The 21,187-nt window shown below is 40.7% G+C and overlaps 1 protein-coding gene across 11 annotated transcripts in view; it reads right to left on the bottom strand.

Moving 5' to 3' along the window:
* Window positions 1-21,187, bottom strand: part of ptprfa (protein tyrosine phosphatase receptor type Fa) — a 273,794-nt gene that overhangs the window by 186,367 nt on the left and 66,240 nt on the right. For all 11 annotated transcript variants that reach the window (XM_034530507.1, XM_034530506.1, XM_034530510.1 and 8 more), the window contains exon 2: window positions 16,674-16,848. In XM_034530507.1, the coding sequence (XP_034386398.1) occupies window positions 16,674-16,767 (94 nt within the window). In that variant the 5' untranslated portion in view covers window positions 16,768-16,848. The remainder of the gene's footprint in view (window positions 1-16,673; window positions 16,849-21,187) is intronic.

Genomic DNA, 21,187 nt, shown 5'->3' with positions numbered 1-21,187 from the left:
GTGACAGTACAGCCCCCCTCCTCTCTGACACCAAGCCAGGGAATCCATCCACGCAGCACTTTATGCTGCTTACACGCTACACTAACTGCCTCGTCCTGCTGCTTGTCACTCTCCGTGCTTGTCACTTCGTGGTGGCTTTCTCGCATGCCGTGAATATGAAGTCTGGCGTTGTGATTTTCTTTGACTGAAACTGCTAAAAAGACCAAATATGGTGTTCATTCATATCAAATTTTGATCAAATATGCAAGTATCTAGTGTTTTAATAACAGCATTTAAGACATTTACAAACCAGGCATGTGATAAATTAACAATACAAATATCTGCATCAAAACTATTCATACTGGCATCGATGTGAAGTTGCAACAGTTAAAAGACTTTTTCAATAAAAGGTTGAACTAGATTTATGCAGGCAGAGGACCAGTTCCCATCCTATTGCCCATCTGTCTGAGATAAACTGGTGTATAGCCTGAGCTACTGTAAGACATGTTATTGAGTTTCCTTGAACACTTGCATAGTGCAAATGTCTAGCGCCTTTGTTCATACTTTGTCCAAAGTATTTCTTTCGCCGCGTACTATTTGTGTCCTGTGTGAAAGTGCTCACGACAACAACAATAAAACACCTCAAGTGTGTAATGGTCATTACAGCATCATGGCAGAGTTGTCTGTAACAAGTTCATCCATGAGGTGTTCAACATTCATTCATCCATTTAAACTTCCTACCTGTATTGGAATTGGCATTTTTAGTCATCAAACGAGTACAACTAATTCTGTGTAAAAAGTTAATGGGATCTCACTTATTGTACATTTCGATTTCTGAACTTGGAACATGGCACCAACTAGTGTTTTAGTGTTGCAACAATAATGTTTAACGTTACTGGCCAGTGGTCATAGTATACCTTCGATGAAGGGTAAGCAGATGGAAAATGGCAGAGTTAAAGGACATCCCATAAATGCTTTTCCAAATACACAAAACTTCAACAGAACTATTTCTCCAACCAATGAGTTTACAGCCTATTGTTTCACGTCTCATTGTCACCCACGGCAGCACACTTGTTTCTCATTTGGGCTCAATAATTTAATGGTGTCTAGGCAGGCGGCCAGGCAGTCAAATGTTGTGTGAGGCGGAATAAAGCTGTGTTTTGGAGGCAATTCACAATGACAAGTGACAACAGTTTCACACAAAGTGTCTTCTTCGCACAGAGACTCATTAGGCTGTGGAGTTGAGAGGGAGCAGCCATGCAAATCCACCTCGTATCAGTCAAAGTGACACGCAAACAATCTGGCTCCCGACTTCTGGACACCCAAGGTAGAAAGACTGCAATGCCTTCCCCTGAGGAGTGGGCCGCTCCTCATGCAAAGTTCTTCAGTAACAAGACAGGCCAACATGGGAAAGGGAATCTATTTAGTTGTGAAGATCACAATACAGTTTGCCTATAGCAAAAATAAAACAGTAGTCATTAATGCTAATACAGGCAGAATACTTCCCCCAATACTGCAATGCACTTTCTAAAAGTAGCATTGCCCCCTTCGTTACCAGCTTCAATCGAAGTGGAGAAAAGAAAGACTAGTTGAATTCAAAAGGAAGTGCTTGGCACAAACAGTGGTTACCCTTGGGCTATCCAGAAGAAAAATGCTTCAAACACCATTTTGTTTAGCAAAAATAATATTCTCCAGAAGAAGAATTTGGTGTTTGGTGCTGGGAGAGGTGATGGACTGACAAGTGCTCTGAGGTCATTCTTCTTCATTTTATGTTGGGTGGCAACCAGTGTGAACGGGTATTATTGACTATCGGTGTATCATCGACTAGACTGATGTTATTGATCTGCAAAGTGGCTTTTAAGGGAAGCCAAAAGAAACCCTGTGAAAACAGAAGAGCATTGATGTGTCTTGGCCCCAGATTATCATTAAATAAAAAAGTGTCTAAGTAAATGGTCTACTTAAAGTGTTATCACATAAGCTAAGCTATTAAAACTCCCCTATGTAAACAGAAATTGCATATTTACATGGCCTATAAAGTAAACACTCTGTAGAGAGGATGCAGGGAAGGTGCACATGTTTGCTCTCCTGCGCTATCACACAGAAAACCCTGCCAGTTCCCCAGTGCTGCTCTCTAACGGGGCCTGTCAGCATAACCTGTATACCGTGTACCGCCGGCAATTCCTGCTTGCCATGGAGTAACAGAGAGCCGGCAGAAGTCTGATACATGGCTGCACTGAAGAGCCAGCTCTTTGCTTTCACAGGTCAGACATACTGCGGGACAACTAGAAGCCAAAGCAGGTGACATTTCAGACCTTTTTCTGTGTCACCAGGACATTTTTAAAAATACTTTTGCTATATGGTCTTCAGTAAACTCAAAAGTTGTTTGTCCAGCGGTTCTTCATTCAAACCAACAGCCATTCATTACGGCCAGGCATCCACTAGTCAACAAGGTCAATGGTTTGTCCATTGGAAGGGCCGATATGGAGCCTTGTGGTCTGTAACGCTGTTCATTCTGTACACATGACATCTATTGCTTCTGTCCATCCGGGGAGAGGGATCCTCCTCTGTTGCTCTCATGAAGGTTTCTTCCCTTTTTTCCCTGTGAAAGGTTTTTTTTTCTATTTTTCAGGGGGAGTTTTTCCTGATCCGATGTGAGGTCCTGGGACAGGGATGTCGTATGTGTACAGATTGTAAAGCTCTCTGAGGCATATATGTAATTTAGGATTTTGGGCGATATAAAATAAACTGAATTGAATTAAATATAGTACGGTGAAAAAACTAAAACAAATGCATAAGGATATGTTTTTTTGAACAGACAGTGCAAGTGTCAAAGACAAAACCTTACTATGTAAAGAAACTCCCGCATAAACAGACTCATGCGTGCACATGTCCATGCAATTCCAATGTGGTTTTAGAAGAAAGATTTTAGCAAGGTTTGGAAAGTAATAAGCATACGACTGGATGAATGAGACTTGGATTATACTGCTAAGTTGTGCAAGATTGTCCATCCACCGTGGCGGCCGGAGAGAAAAAGTATTTTCAAGAATTCAAAGTAACACAGGAAGAGTAATTGATATTCCAGCTCAATAAAGTGTTACTGACTCACACTTCAATCAGCTTGTTGTGCTAAACCTCAACACAGGCATTTCAAAAAGCTATAAGTTCAAGCCATTGTTGAGACATGACACATAAAAAATGACAATCATCAAACAGCTGAAGAGCTTTCTTGACTGTTAAACAAGAAACAAACTAGCATGGTACATCATTTATGCATGTTTAAAGTCATGTCCAGAATACATTTTTATCATCACCAGAATACATTTTTCCAAACCATTCTCTAATTCCACCTCATGACATGATAATCCATACGTCAAACCCTCTGCCAAGAGCAGCTCATCTCAATGGGGACGCAGCTTCACATTCCCATGGACCTGTCAATGTCCATAGTCTACCAGCCCGTGCACTGCAAATCCAATACATTCCACTGCGTTGTCAGGCCGAATGGATCTTTGAGCAGCAAACTGTTCAATAAATCATCGCAAAATGATTTTCAGTAATTAACTCAAACTGAGTGATTAATGATAGCTACCGATGTGTGAGTAAATGTGGGTGGAGTTTTCCATTTAAGGAGCTTTTTGCAGTTTGCAGACTTTGTTTGTGTAATATTCAGTATGCTAGGAAGGAGAAGACACCGCAGCAGAATTTAGCATCACTAAGCTATGTATTTAAATCCATACAGCCAGGTGGAATATTTCACTATCTTCCTGTTTCCCCCCATAAACAGATAACCACAAACAGTCAGCCAGTCCAGCAGAGGCTCAGTAATCTTAACTTCCAAATGTAGAGCAGGATGCAGAGACCCTGCTGCCACTTGTGTTTGTTCTTATAAATAATACATTGTTCTCTCCTGCTCCTTGTTCATAACCCACAAAATTGCCTCCCACATGAGTTTGGTAGCGGTACCTGAATGGTGCATGAAAAGCTGGAAGGGAGGGCGAAGAAGCAGGGAATAAACTGATTCTATTTTGCGAATCATTATATGTATGCGACCCTGGGGAGTTGCAAATCCAAAGGCAAGCAGTGTAGGGAAAAGGAAGGTTACGGCATACCAGCCAGGAAGTGAGTCCCGGCTGGATGAGAGCATTGCGAGTGCTGGAATACAAATGTTTGTGCCCTGACACAATATTGATGTTCTGACTCTCAGCAGCTAAAGCAAGAGAGACCAGTATTTGAACGCCGAGGGAAACATCTGATCCTAACGATTCTTGTGTTGACGCTTCATTTTTATGTTAGTTATGGTGATTGGTAAAACTCAGAAATTAACTAGTTTTTACAGTTCTGGTTGACCACAAATTACTATTTTTTTTAACGCTCGACACGCCCCCTCATTGTTCATCAGTTAATTGATTGGACACGCCCCCTCATTGTTCATCAGTTAATTGATTGGACACGCCCCCTCATTGTTCATCAGTTAATTGATTGGACACGCCCCCTCATTGTTCATCAGTTATTTGATTGGACATGCCCCCTCATTGTTCATCAGTTAATTGATTGGACACGCCCCCTCATTGTTCATCAGTTATATTATTGGACACACACCCTCATTGTTCATCAGTTATATTATTGGACAAGCACCCTCATTGTTCATCAGTTATATTATTGGACACGCCCCCTCATTGTTCATCAGTTATATTATTGGACACGCCCCCTCATTGTTCATCAGTTATATTATTGGACACACACCCTCATTGTTCATCAGTTATATTATTGGACACACACCCTCATTGTTCATCAGTTAATTGATTGGACACGCCCCCTCATTGTTCATCAGTTAATTGATTGGACACGCCCCCTCATTGTTCATCAGTTATTTGATTGGACATGCCCCCTCATTGTTCATCAGTTAATTGATTGGACACGCCCCCTCATTGTTCATCAGTTATATTATTGGACACACACCCTCATTGTTCATCAGTTATATTATTGGACACACACCCTCATTGTTCATCAGTTATATTATTGGACACACACCCTCATTGTTCATCAGTTATATTATTGGACACACATCCTCATTGTTCATCAGTTATATTATTGGACACACCCCCTCATTGTTCATCAGTTATATTATTGGACACACACCCTCATTGTTCATCAGTTATATTATTGGACACACACCCTCATTGTTCATCAGTTATATTATTGGACACACATCCTCATTGTTCATCAGTTATATTATTGGACACACCCCCTCATTGTTCATCAGTTATTTGATTGGACACTGCAGCTGATCGGACTGATCTCTGGAGTTTCATACCAGAGTGAAGACGATCACAGATTAAACTCAGATTTGTTTTCTGAGTCACCATCTGGTTAACATACATGTTCATAGTAGGTCTGAATAACAAAAGGACCGCAAACAACTGTCTTCATTTATTATAAATAATGATCTTTTCTTGATCTCTTATTTACCTTAATAACTCAGTCAGAGAGAGCTAGAGAGTTTCTGTTAGCAGGAACTCTTTTTACATAATTAATTTCCAATCAGTGACTTGAGGCTGATTATTCTTGAGTGTCGAGTTTGATGAGTTATATAATTTAAGTTTACCTCAATCATTGATCCCAATAAATTAATTGCAGTGAGCAATATAAACCATAATCACATTCTGGGTTATTTCATAATGACTTCACAATCAGATCTTTAATGAATACGACAAACAGATTCTGCTGGTAGAAATTGGTTCTGTAGGCTCGAAGCAGGACACAGACCACAGACCACAGTATAAATACCACACACTGTGTTTAAATACCACACACTGTGTTTAAATACCACACACTGTGTACAAATACTCAATGCACTTGTTAAACAGGTAACAGACTGCAGAGAAAACATCTCCACTCTGACAGTGATGATAACTGTGTCTTTAATAGTATTAGTAGAGCAATGATAATGAAGTCTTTATTAGTATTAATAGTGATGATAGCTGTGTCTTTATTATTATTAGTACAGTGATGATAACGGTGTCTTTATTAGTATTAATAGTTATGATAACTGTCTTTAATAGTATTAGTAGAGTGATGATAACGGTGTCTTTATTAGTATTAGTAGTGATGATAACTGTGGCTTTTTAATTATTAGTAGAGTGATGATAACGGTGTCTTTATTAGTATTAATACAGTGATGATAACTGTCTTTATTATTAGTACAGTGATGATAATTGTCTTTATTAGTATTAATATAGTGTTGATAACTGTCTTTATTTGTATTAATACAGTTATGATAACTGTGTCTTTATTAGTATTAGTACAGTGATAATAACGGTGTCTTTATTAGTATCAGTACAGTGATAATAACTGTATCTGTATTAGTATCAGTATAGTGATGATAACTGTGTATTTATTAGTATTAATAAAGTGATGATAACTCTTTATTATTAGTACAGTAATGATAATTGTCTTTATTAGTATTAATATAGTGTCAATAACTGTCTTTATTAGTATTAGTACACTGATGATAACTGTCTGTATTTGTATTAGTACAGTGATAATAACTGTCTTTATTATTATTAGTACACTGATAACTGTCTTTATTACAGTGATCAAATGTCTCTCTAGCTGTTAAAGCCGACTGACAGCTGATCCATATACCCGTGTGTGTGTGTGTGTGTGTGTGTGTGTGTAACTATTGCATAGCAAATGACTGAACCCGAGGTCATCTTCTCATGTCGCTAAAGGAGAGCCAGTGTGCCGTTAGCAGCCTGCGGTGTTTTGGGCTTAAAGAGCTTCCTGAACTCAACACACAGCCGAACTGAGTTTCTGTTCAGAGCTCAGTGTTTAACAGTCAATCTGAGCGTGACACAGTGCACTGCAGTAAAGCGGCGCAGAGCCGGTGTGGACAGCATGGATTAAAATGAGTGCATTTCTTGCGCGAGACGTGCGATTGAAAGAACGTGCCTGATGCCCTCGCGGCCTCGACTGGGGGGAATTGTGGTTTGAATTCATCCAATGAACATTAGAGTAGTTAGTCGTAGTACTCGCTGCAGACTCACCTGACGGATATTGTTTGATTTGTCACTATCAAATGTAATTGATGTTTTAGCACTAGTGTTTAAGTGATTTAACGTATCACCTGTTTGATTCAATGTATAACTTGGAAAGAATTAAAGTTTTTTAAATGAACTCAGTAAAAGTACCCGAATATTCAGTTGGTTTCTGGAACCTGCTCGGGGAATATACTTTGCTCAATGAATAAACTCTCTTGCATCAAACTCTGACCAATTCCAGTGATTTCTAGGAAAAATGTTGTAGCTCCGAAATATCAGAATAGACTAAATGTTGGAGCAACATTTTGGACTTCATCAACTGGCCCAGCCTGAGCTCCTGTTTCCCAGCAATATCTGCACCTTCCTAGTTTGGTACGTTATATTGATCTTGCCAGGTTTAATTGTCGTTTTGGGTTCAGTTGTGAGTCTTTACTTACCTATGTACCACATTCCTTCAAAGTAGCTGTAATTAAACCTCTCCTGAAGAAGCCCACTCTTAATCCAGAGGTATTGGCTAACTACAGACTGATCTCTAACCTTCCCTTCCTCTCTAAGATCCTTGAGAAAGTAGTCGCAAATCAGTTGTGTAACTTTCTACATCATAATAGTTTATTTGAGGAGTTTCAGTCAGGATTTAGAAAACACCACAGCACAGAGACAGCACTGGTGAAAATTACTAATGACCTCCTAATTGCATCAGATAAAGGACTCATCTCTGTACTTGTTTTGTTAGACCTTAGTGCTGATAAAGGACTCATCTCTGTAGTTGTCTTGTTAGACCTTAGTGCTGATAAAGGACTCATCTCTGTAGTTGTCTTGTTAGACCTTAGTGCTGCGTCCGACACCATTGATCATGACATCCTATTACCGACACTGGATCAGTCGATTGGCATTTCAGTTACCGCACTAAGTTGGTTTAAATCCTATTTATCAGATCAATTTGAATTTGTATTTGTAAACGATGAAGCCTCGATGACCACCAACGTTAATCACGGAGTTCCACAAGGTTCTGTGCTTGGACCAATTTTATTTACCTTTTTATATATGCTTCCTTTAGGGAATATTATTAGGGAACACTCCATACACTTTCATTGTTATGCAGATGATACTCAATTATATCTATCGATCAAGCCAGAAGAAACCAACCAGCATTACTATCTCCAGGGATGTGTACAGATTGTAAAGGCATAATGGAGATTTGTGTAAATAGTTAGTTTTTTCCCAGTTTTATCCATTACTTATTGTTAGAAATGTTTACAGTTTGTTAAAATAAAATATGTTCCATTTTGATTCAACATTCAGTTGCTCTGTGGTGTTTTTTGAATAGGTAAATATAGTTCTGGTTAAAAAAAATGTTTTATTATTTTGTATGCTGTATTTGCATGTATTGAATCCCATTAGTAATATAAAAGTGAGATATCTAGTCTGGTACATGTTATGTGCCCAATGTGCCCAAATGTGTGCCCAAATGCCCATTTTGAAGACCTCGCCTACTAACAAGGTTCTAATTTAGTTCTGTTTCACTTTTTCAAAGTCAAAATTTGCAGAGATACTATTCATAGATTGTGCTATGATTTTGAGGAAGTTTAAACCTTTCGGCTACATCATTCCAAAGAGATAATCATGATAATAAGTGCTTTTTACGAGGCAAACCTGAAACTGTTTAATTTGTGCTGTGTGCCATCTTCATGTAATCATAACCAGTAACATATAGGCTGATATTTACACATCTGAAGTATTCTCACAAGTGTTTCCTTTTATTATTGTGGTAGACGAGATACACTCAACATTTCAACATTTCAAAAATCAGGCACATCTTGTCGCAAAGCGATTAAGAAAAACTGGTTCACGCTTGTTACTTCTAGACTAGATTACTGCAATTCCTTATTATCAGGCTGCTCTAATAAATCTTTTAAGTCCCTCCAGTTAATCCAGAATGCTGCAGCTTGTGTACTCACAAAAACTAAGAACATTACTCTTGTATTAGCTGCTCTGCACTGGCTCCCTGAAAAATCAAGAATCACATTTAAAATTCTTCTCCTCACCTACAAAGCTTTGATTGGTGATGCACCATCATATCTTAAGGAGCTTGTAGTACCATATTGACCCACTAGAGAGCTGCGCTCACTAAATGCGGGGCTACTGGTGGTTCCTAGAGTTCTAAAAAGTAGGATGGGAGCCAGAGCCTTCAGTTATCAAGCTCCTCTTTTATGGAACCAGCTTCCACTTTCAGTCCGGGAGGCAGACACAGTCACCTCATTCAAGAATAGACTTAAGACTTTCCTCTTTAATAGTGCTTATAGTTAGGGCTGAATCAGGTTTGCCCTTGTCCAGCCCCTAGATATGCTGCTATAGGCTTATAGGCTGCTGGGGGATGTTTTAGGATACACTGACTCCTCTCCTCTTCCAACTCTCCTTATGGACGAATTCACATCTCTTTATTGCACATTACTAACTCTACTTCTTCCCCAGAGTCTTCGTGCCTTCTCGCCTCACAGGGTTCAACGAACCTGGCTGTGTCTGAAGCCGGTCCTGGCTCCTGGGCCCTGCCCCCTGACTTCTTGCCCCTGCTTCCTGCATCCTGGCCTCCTTCCTCAGTGTCTTCTGCCTCAAGGGCCTGGCCTCATGCCTCATTGGCCCAGCCTACTACACGGTGCCTCCTGCATAATGGTCCTGCCTCCGTGGCCCTGCCTCCTGCCATGGCCCCTCCTCTGTTTCATGGATTGGGGAGGTCTGGATGGTGGTCTATGCCTACTCATTATTAATAATTTCTGTAATATTCATTACATCTGTAACACTGTTCATCTTGTACATATGACATCTGTTGCTTCAGTCCTTCCGGGGAGAGGGATCCTCCTCTGTTGCTCTCCAGAAGGTTTCTTGCCTCTTTTCCCCCTGAAAGGGTTTCTTTCTGTTTTTTGGGAGTTTTTCCTGATCCAATGTGAGGTCAAAGGTCAGGGATGTCGTATGTGTATATATTGTAAAGCCCTCTGAGGGTAATTTGGGATTTTGGGCTGTACAAAATAAACTGAATTGAATTTAATTGAATTATTAACATGACATAACATTAAATTAAATGCAATTTTAATTGTATTTTATCACGGTGTATTATCTTTTTTTTCTTTGGCAAGAAATGCTTCTCTAGAAGCCCAACCATTTAAAATGGGCTCTGTGAGCTGACTGCTATATGTAACATTGGTGTCTAAAATAATTATAAAATATTAGGTTAAAAGGTTTAAAACTTGTTTATTTTGTTTAAGGAAATACTTTCTCGTCCGGGACGCTTTATGTTTATTTATGGACTCTTTTTGATTTTGGATTAAATGAACCCTTGGCAGGAAACAATAAACCTGACCCTTTAATTGAACCCTTCTGATTGATCTCTTGCTCTGCCCCACCCTAGGCGGCCCTAGGGACAGCCCGTGACACAACAAAGTATATTGTATCTTTTAAAAGCAGGGTTGGTTATCATCTTCAAACACATTTGATATTGTTGTTGAAATTCTCATTACATCTTGAAAGTTATCAATGAATCAAACATTCTGGTATATGTGGCTTTGGCAGGACCGTTCCATCATTTCATTCAGCCCGTAAATAATGATTGGACGGGCTACCTGCCGCGTACCTGCCTGCCTCCGGGTACTCTGCCCGTGCACTCATTGTTCATCACCAGTCTTCCACAAGCTGCAATATTTTGATTACTAATAGCTGCCATGTTTGTTTACATTCATAATGATGATTTTGGGTTGAGTGTCTCTGGAGAGAGGCCTGAAGGGACGGGACTGTCAGCGTTGAAGACTTGGAGACTTCCTTGCTATATTTAGCAAATTTGGGGTGTAGTGCTGCTCCTACTTTCATTGGAAAAGAGTCGTCAACACTGGGCCGTTTGTTTAGGTTGGATAACTTTTCAAATCTAGCCTTACTATTGCTAGTTTCTCATCATTACCAACCCTGTCTTTAACTTTAAAATATTTAACTATTAAATGTAGTAACAAAAAAGTAGCGGATTATTGTTAATGTTTAACACATCAACATTTATTTAATTATGTGGGATGATCTTATCTATTCCGGAATGCCTTTATAAAGGCATTCATACAAACTATTTTGTTAGGTTTAGGAAAATAATATAGTTTGGGTTTAGTATTTTGAGGGGTCGGAAGACTAGAAAGGTGCTTTATAAATGCAGGTCCATTTACCATGACCATAAGTGTAGTGTTGTTGGGCTCAAATTTGACTTTCTGAAATTAGCTTCAAAGGATTTGGTTTCTATTACGGAAAAATCTCTGAGTGGGGCAATTAATGAGTGCAGAGTGCTCACACAGGAAGGTAATTGCTGACACAGCCCCTGTAATGAATTCCTCCCTGCTAAATTATGAAGGTAAATTACACAATGTGTTCATTGCACCCATAAAGCAACAAGTCCCGATAATTAACCTGTTGAATAGAAACACTGGACCCCCACGTGTGGGGCTCAGAGGCTTCATCCTGCCCCTGTATGGCCTGCATACTGAGAACTGCTTCCAACATGGTTCAGGACGGCATTCTCAAATCCTGTTGCTGCAAGAACTGCCGTTTGTTTTTACTTCAATACACGCGTACACTTCTGTCAGGACAATGAGCAATGCACTGTAAAAAATGTGCATAACGTGGTGATTGTGCTTTAAATGATTGACAGGTTGTTTACTTTCAGAAGGACAGACTTGATGGAGTAAATGTGTGCCTCCAAGGAAGCACAAGTTTATAGGTGGACATGCTTGAAAGTGTGGGTGTGGTGGGGGTGCTGCCGTCACAGAAAGGTGATGATTATTCATATAAGGTTGTTAATCTGTGCACACTTTTGACAGTCACTCGTCACATACTGACGCTTGGTAAGGCCCTCCGGTTCTGCCAAGTGAAGACAATGCTGAAGTGTCTTAAAACGTGTATTCTCTCTACTGACCATTAGGGGGTGACTCCTCTGGTTGTATAGAACAGCGGTCCCCAACCCCCGGGCCGCGGGTCGGTTGGTACCGAAGTGAATGACATTGTTTTGTATTTTTATCAAAGTCGTAAAAATGTTTTTTTTTAAAAAGGACCGGATACATCCGTCTGTGCATCTGAGCCTCTCACGAGGTCACATAATACGTCACACATCTCAAGAGGTCACGTATTACGTATCAGTAACCTCTTAAGAAAAGCTAGCGAGCTACAGCGAACCCACAAGCGAGAGAAAAAGAGTCAAAAAAACAAACGTCTTTGGAGAACTTCTTTGTGAAGCGGTTTTCTGCAATGAATGCAATGGAGCAGACTGGACATGACAAGCACACGTCGGCTGGCGCTGTCTCCCATCACCCTGAGATGGCACCGGACTCGATGCAGATAAACAAGCTCAGGGCTCCCACTAATTCGGCGTCATGGTGAGTTGTATTTTTATGCACTTTATGCCGGTCGTAAATGAATCATTGTTCCTCATGGGATGATAACATATGTACATGTTGACTGGACAAACCACCTGATGCTGTTGTTGCTGTATGCAATGACAGGGCATCTGGAATTACTCTTTAACATTTCAACATTGAACTGCCAGTCCCATTTGAGTTTGTGTCTCAAGGCCAGACTTTAAATTAAATTACCGTCAGCTGTGTAATAATGTTGAACCCATTTCCCTTTCTGACTAAACTAATATGAAATTCCATTTTCTTAATGTGCCTACTAAACCCTTCACCTCTACCCAATTTGCCCTCCCCACATACGATGTTGTGCTCATTACACGTGGCTGACTTGGTTCAATGGCATCCTCATGGGAGAACCAAAGAAGCATAATTACATTAGCCAGGTTCTAGTCCATTTATGGACATCATTTTTTAGTCTCCATCCCCAGCCATGACCTCCCCCAGGTCTGAGTCAGTGCTCAGAATGCCGTTGACCTTTTGGCGGATGCAGGGTAAAGCTGTGTGTAGCAACAGAGTACAAACACAGGCTTGGTGGTCACAACCAAGCTAGACTGAATCCAACATTTTGAGAAATAGATGATATCCTGGCGTCCCCTCTGGGATCGCCTCGGTTCCGATCGCTTTAGGAACTGAGGGTTTCTGTCATTGTTTTTATAACCAAGGGAAGCCTGTTCCTGGGGTTTATGAACCATATGTAATTATATGTGACTATTTCCTACAGCACTGGCAATAAGAACTCAATCATTTTATATATCTCATCTCAAGTTATCTAAGCTTTGAGCTGTAATCGGAGCTGTTGCAATGTGTGTGACAACTCGGTTGAACTAATTATGCATGGCCACGGTCATATGAAAACGTCATTCAAATATTCTTTTTTTTTTTTTTATTTATTAAAATTTGTCAGTAGATTTGGTTCATGCTAAATGTCTGAGTGAGTGTTTGAATGGTTGCGAGTTCATTAGGGCTGAGAAAAGGAAGAAAACAATATTTTTTTGTGAACACCATCGTCACAGGCCAGAATCTAAATGGTTTATATCTAGCTAATAATATCATACGCAATAATAAATGACTCGCAGCAGCCATTTTGTCTTTTCAGACTCCTAGTACATTTTGAGAATACTTTTGTACGAATGCTTGACATAATGAGCCAGCTGTCACCCTGCTTCGTAGTGTATGCAGTTAGTTTCACACACTGATGAATTACATAAAATGCACTTGGAAAATACAACTGGTGGTAATTGCGCGACATAAACAATCTTTAGTTTTGTCTGTTATCAATCATTATTTTACAGTTAAGGTGAGTGGTTGAGAGTAGTTTTTAAATATATATTCTTGAATTGATCTCCAAAGGTATGTGGGAATAGCCCCACACTCAGAATGGCTCCAAGTGGGTGAAAACAACCATACACATGCCCAAAGTCTTTCCTAATGAAAGCAGATGGCACTAATGTGACGCCATGCAGGGCTGACTGACTGTAGCCCTGCTGCTATCTGATTGGCTGGTTTGCCGAGCACTATCTTTGTCGGATACTCGTAGTTGGCAGAAGTTTGTATTTCTTATAAAGAAGATAACCACGGCAGATACCATGAACGATGTGGATGTTCTTCTGATCTACAGCACCAACATAAAAGTCTGCCTTTAGAAAAACAAAAGCTTGAGATTAAACTGCTCGGTGCCCACCAGCTGTGTGACATTGTTATAAACCAAACCTCTGGTAAAACATATTCAGATTTAAGTGTGATTCTACAGGAAAAGACGAAACTTCTAGGTTATCAGAGAAAATGCTTTTTTGCTTCCTGTGCGTGTTATTCAGAGGGGGTGGTACCTGGAGATGCTTTTAGGATCTCGAGCATCTTTTTGCGGGGATTACCAAACAACTTGGTAAACCCTAATTGGCAGCGCATATGTAATTGGGTTGGAAGCTCTTACCGACAACGCCAACATGGGACCTTAACCCCAAAGAATAAACAGCAAGAGTCTTAACATCTATTGTTCCCCTTCTTCAAAAGAGGCTTCCCCTTCCCCAGAGAAGCCCACAAATACAATACTCTTTATTATTCAAAAATTATTCAAAAAATATAAATGTTTTCACCTATGAAAAAAATCTTGAATAAAAAGTGCAGCACTAATTAGGGGAGAGGAAGCAGCTGAACACAGGAGAGGTTATTCATTTCTGTTCTATCCGAGCCTGCAAACAGGAGACAAAAAAATGTAAATAAACTGTTAGTAAACACAAAAGTACACGAGGAAGGGGAACGTAAAAGAGTACTACAGAAAGTACTCGTGGTAAAATAAGCCCTGCGGCCACCTCCCCTCACTAGATGCAACTACAAAGCCTATTAAATAACATTTGAATGGGAATGGAGCAGAGCATCTAGTTTAGCAAGAGCTGTGACATTAACCACCTGAGCAGAACATCTAGCTCGAGCAGCCATCGCCAACAACGGTGAAAACCACAGACTATAGTTTGTGGACTGATGTTACGAAGCCTCCAGTTCGGCGATTTCGCTGTCACCTTCTTGGATTACGATCGTCACCATCTTGTTTTTTTGCAACCACTGAACGGAAGCTACCATATTTGGAATGTGGAGGAGCGACGTTAAGACGCCGTATACGTCTCTGGCAGCGGCCTGTCAATCACAGGAGCCCCGCCCTAAATCATACCCTTCTTTATGGTTTATTTGACTCTAAATGGACTATAATTTACTAAATGAATGTCATGCTGTATTGAAGAAGACTTGAGGGAATAAATCAAGAGAGAAGTAGAGTAAAGGAGTTGCCCCCTAGTGGTCAGTAGAAAGAATGCAGCTTTAACACATGAAGCATAGACTTCTATACAACCAGAGGAGTCGCCCCTGGTGGTCAGTAGAGAGAATGCAGCTTTAACGCATGAAGCATATACTTCTATACAACCAGAGGAGTCGCCCCCTGGTGGTCAGTAGAGAGAATGCAGCTTTAACGCATGAAGCATAGACTTCTATACAACCAGAGGAGTCGCCCCCTGGTGGTCAGTAGAGAGAATGCAGCTTTAACGCATGAAACATAGACTTCTATACAACCAGAGGAGTCGCCCCCTGGTGGTCAGTAGAGAGAATGCAGCTTTAACGCATGAAGCATATACTTCTATACAACCAGAGGAGTCGCCCCCTGGTGGTCAGTAGAGAGAATGCAGGTTTTAAGACGCTTCAGCATTGGCTTACAGGCTTACAATACAAGACAGCGGTGGCAATCTAGAGTCTTGACAGCATGACAACCCGGAACATCAGCCTTAAACTGACAAACGTAAAGTTCACAGCGGCAGGAGAGGAGGAGAATGATGATAAAGAGGAGGCTCATTGTTTAAACCACACAGAGACTCGCGATGGAGCCGGCCCTTTAACCAGCCAGTTACACACACACCAATGGAACAGGTACAATATGTGGCCAGTAGTTTTGCATTTGACCAAAGTAGTCATTGCACCACCATTTATTTTTCACAGAAAAAGCTTATTTTTAAGTATTGCATTAGACCCGGCAAGAAAAGGGTAATTTTTGTCAGTAAGCACTGTAAACTAGAGTGGAAGTTCAGGTTAACAGCTGTTCCTTGGAATTTGTATGCAGCACCGAAAAACTACCCATGGGAATTGACTTGGAGTTTCAGTTTCTGACGGTTTTGCGAACATGAGATTGTCAGTTTTTTGCATAGATCTTTTCTAGAATGTATTGGGGCAAAGGAAATAGCAGAATTCAATAGAAATTGCCAACAAATTTGATTTTTTTTTTCTTTGTCGAAGGATTTAGGAGTTGATACATTCAAATATGTCAAATAAAAAAGTAAAAAAGATTTGAGGATTTATTTAAATATGTAACATTCATCAGACCTTGTGTATAGTGTGAAGGCAGAAGTTTGATGAGGAGCTTGTGTAAGTGGATTGGAGCTGCTCACATTAACAACAATATAATGAGAAAAAAAACCCGGTGAGGAATCTATAAATTCAACTTTGGATTTGAGAAATCTTCTGAGGACATCTTTGAATCATCAGTGTAGAAGAAAGTTTTGCCAATTCTCTCAGTGATGATTTGTCTTTTTTACTGGTGCGATAATAATGCCTATAAGTCGAAATGTCTTGGCAGTAGTCCTGTATTTCAGTTACAGACTGAAAGCTCTCTGCAGACCCCATGGAGCTAATGGATCCTAGCTGTCTGTAAACGTGCTGACGTGTGGATAATGGTAGTACTCACTCTCTGAGTGAGAAGGCAGCACCAGTCTGGCCAGCAGCAGGAGATAAAGAGCTCCCCTGGTGAGAGGCCACAGCCGTCTGCATCTCAGGTCCATGGTGGGACTGCTGGTGCGCTCTCCTCTGGTCCTGACGCTGCTGCTGATTGGCTACGACCTCACACAATCATTGAGTGACACCTGCAAGGAGACAAGAGAGCTGATGTTGACACAGGTTCTGCATTTCAATGTAGTTCATTAAAGCATGGTGTTCAAAACATCTGGTGGGGGTGACGGCTATATTAATTTATTATGGGCTTGTGTTTCATGCTTTTTCTAATCTATAAAGGTGTTTTGTTGTCATAAATACCCAACATTAGTACTTGCTTTTCTTCAATAGGGCTCACCCTCCTGTCATCTATTTTAATAGATGTCTGAAGAAAAATATTTGATGTTTTCGCACAGTAAATGACGTATTTTTCTACACATACTGTCGAAGATACTCGCTTCAAATAAGTACACAACAAATCAACATGCAAAATGTGAAATGCACTAAAGCCATTACATGAACTGACAAAATAACCCGCAGCCACAGCAGAGATTGAAACTCGGTATGTGTGAACCTGATTTATGTGACAAGAACATTGCGAGATTATAGTGCAACTTTCATTTTTAGCGTAATATCACACAGCGCTCAGAAATGAAGTGCATGTCATGATGGATTACTGGACTGGCCTTCTGGCCACAAGCTCAGGACCCGCCAGTCCTTCACCTGCAAAATGTCACTCAAAGAGACAGGTACCAAACTGGATTGACTTAAAATGACCACGAAGAGACTAAAAACAACTACAAAGAAACACAAAACAACAACAACACAACTTCAAAGAAACACAAAACAACTACAACACAACTTCAAAGAAACACAAAACAACTACAAAGAAACACAAAACAACAACAACACAACTTCAAAGAAACACAAAACAAACACAAAACAACTAAAGAAATGCAAAACAAATACAAAGAAACACATAACAACTACAAAGAAACTAAATAACTACAGAGACTATCTATGTAGGAGAGGTGGTGGGGCCTGTTGCATTTCAGTGCCCAGAGGTCCCACTGTTTCATAATCCACCCAACAGAAAGCACCTGGCTCCACTCTCACATTGCTGCCATTTGTCTCCATCGTCCTGAGCCAAACATGAAACCAAGCGATCGGTGGCGGTTTCTAGCCCGTGTAAACCACAGGGGCATGTTCGAGCCAGCTGCTGTGATAGAGCGGACAGTTACATCTGTTCCGGTGTGGTGCAATACAACAAACCAGAAACACAACCAATGAGTAAGCGCTCAGACAACCGATTCACGTTCACATTGTAAAGAAAACAGGCTGAATAATGAAAACATCCTCAGATCGATACGTTTAGGTTCATAGTAACCCAACAGCTTACAAACAAGTTGAAGACATTCTCACAAGCAAGTAAGTCATTTTAAAATTAAATGTAGGTAAGTAACCCACAAGCTATATGTTAGTGTAGTTGTATCTTTGCATTGTGAAGCAAAAAACCCCTGTTTTTACGCTCAGCAGCAGTAAATAAAATAAACATTGTTAACTTGAATGGGACATTTGAAGGTTGCTTATGATCTGTGATATTTTGTTCATCAATATTTTCAGTATCTTCATCAAAAGAAATGCACTACCGCTGTGTTGTGAACACAAGCGGTGAGATTTCATATGAGGCCAGTTGTCAACGATACTTGAGAAGGTATACAAATATCAAAAAGAATGCAAACCACAAGCAGCCCCACAATAAGCAGCAGAACATGTTTCTTGTGGTTTTTCACTGATTCCGTGTGCTTACTGAAAAGCAAACACCTGGAGAACAAGTCCTTGCCAGTCTTCACAACCTCCCGGATTGCGCATCGAGGCCAAATATGAGCTGAGCTTGAACGCTGAAGATGCGGACCGCTCCCTCCTGCCTCAGCACACAAGCAAATTACAGAGAGCAGCGGTCAGGCTGCTCTTCCCCCTGATTTCCTGCCTTTTCTCAAATGAAATCCAGAACAACATGAATCCCATCAGCGTCACCACCCATGTGGATGCACACATCTGTCTGCCTTTCGGTACATGTTAAATCTACTTGGCAGCTAAAATTTTTATTTTTCCGGAATACATCTAAAAGAAACACACACACATGGAATCTTCGACAGTGTGACTGAAAATTACAGGGAGTTGAACAATTAGTTGAACAATTACAGGGAGTCTCACAGAAAAAGGGGCACGATTTCCAACATCTTTGACATGTCATTACAAGGAGGCAGAATGTGGGGGGGTGACTAAGTGCTGGATTTCCACAACCTTCCCTGGATCAACAGCGGTTCTCCAGACATTTACTATTGTCTTTCAATCACAACACATCCATTCTACACCTCAGCTCTTTTCCACAGGTTACATTCTGGCTCGGCTACTTTTTACATTGCATATCTGTATTCGGCAAAAAGTGAGAAAACCTAAACACAAGTATTGTGGGACTTTGCATTAGAGATTAAAGCAACACCGTCATTACTGTGATTATTAGTGTTTTAGAGTGCATCATAACCCAGCAGAGCGCTCCTGTCTCCAGAAGCACTCATTTTCTTCACGGCAGGACCATGGACTGGGCTCATCTCGCTCCAGCCACAAAGAAAGCCGACAAAGAGGAAACTCCCTGCCTCCCGATTGGTCCTCACGGGGTCAGCTCCAGCCTTTTTCCGGTGCCGCGATCCGTCGCTATAATGTTGAGGTGTGTTGGATCTTAAACTAAATTTGATCAGGTAAAACCTTTGAAAGCGTAGAAGGACAACACGTTTTTCATTCCAATGCGTCATAATAATAATAATAATAATAATAATAATAATATATTTAACAGAACCTTTGTGCTGAACATTATTAGATAAGATGACCCATACTTGAGGGATTATTGATGCAGCTAGTGCTGGGGCCAACAGGGGGATTGTAATTCCATTTTGGAGTCATTTAATTACAGAACGTTTTTTGGACATCCAATCTTTTATATTGGCAAGGCAGGACATGATACACAACCCAGTGCTGGTGCCAGATGAAATCAAGATGTACAGCTGGCCAATGCACCCACAAGCATCGGTATGGGGATCAGCTACCTTCAACATAAAAATGCATCCGTGTCATTACAAGAGGGTTATGCTGCGTTCACACCAAAAGTGTTGCAAATATTCGCCAGAGACTGAGGTTTGTGTCACGTGTGAAACCAAAAGTCAACGTTGACTTATTTCACCCTTATCTTAACCTGAACCCCGAACCTCGATCCTTTCCTAAACCTAACCAATAAGTTTTTGTGTGTCAGTGATTTGATGCATGAATTGATTTGTTGGTTTGGGTCCAATTAATCGTTCAGCCCTAGTTTTACGGGGCTTGGAACGGGTTCCTGCAGTCGTTGTGGTAACATGAAGTTGGAAAAGTTTAACATCAACTCATAAATCCCCAACAAGCCGCTGCAACAATCAGCAGCAGATAGCCGCCAGCTCTCTCTCTACCAACTACTGCTGCTACCGGCCAGCAGCTCAGCCATCTTGACAGGTGACTGTAAATACGAGCTCTTTAAAATCAACTGCACCCAGCTTTGATCACATTGGGTCTGAAGCATCGGCGTGGAAGAGCCAACATCAACAACTGCTGCTCCCTCTCCTCTCACACAGAGCAGCTACTCATCGAGGTGGGGATGATGCGACTCTCCCAGGAGGAAGCACTCCCCAAGGGCCACTCTCCCACACTTATCTCCCAGAATCCCTGGAGATACAAAGCACCTTTAAGATACAATCAGCAATACTATGGATATAGCGACAAACAGTTTTCAAGCTCTCTTAATAGACAGTTTGCCCATCTTTGAGGATTTCCTCTGAAAGGTATCTCGTTGCAACCCTGTTAATTGAAAAATTAAACTGAAATTGCAATCTCAATTATCTTTCCAGGGAGACCAATAGTCTCCAGGATTATATTCGCAGTTTCAAACAAAGAAATGCTAAAAACTACTTTGCTATCCAAAAAAACATCTCAAATTAGGTTTTGTAAAAAAAACGGCATGCTTTGCCTAAAATGACTACAAAACGTAAACAAAAAAGGTAAAGCTTCAAAAAGCCGCTGTGCACTAGTAGTAGTAGTAGGGTAGTATAGCTGCTCTACAGCAAACGACAGACAGCCAGTTAGTGAACATAGTGAAGCTTTTACCTCCCTCAGGAGTTGGTGGAGACCAAAACAGAGCTAAAAGACAAAGGACACTCATATTCATCAGGACGACCCAAACTACAACACAAAACACATGAATAATGTCGCTCAATACTGTGCTACTGTGCATCAACTTGAAAGTGATGTGTCATTGTTGTGTCCAAACATCTTTCCCCTGCCCCCTAAATAAAAAAAGGTCCTAAAAGTTGAATATTTCAATTTGGTGAAGCAATAAAGAGAAGTTCCCATTCAAAGGTTTCAGTCCGTGTAGACCCAGCTTGGCTGCAGAGGTGCTCCATGGAA

This window comes from Cyclopterus lumpus, chromosome 4 (genome assembly GCF_009769545.1).
Source record: "Cyclopterus lumpus isolate fCycLum1 chromosome 4, fCycLum1.pri, whole genome shotgun sequence".
NCBI lineage: Eukaryota > Metazoa > Chordata > Actinopteri > Perciformes > Cyclopteridae > Cyclopterus > Cyclopterus lumpus.
This window is presented reverse-complemented; position numbering and strand designations above follow the sequence as displayed.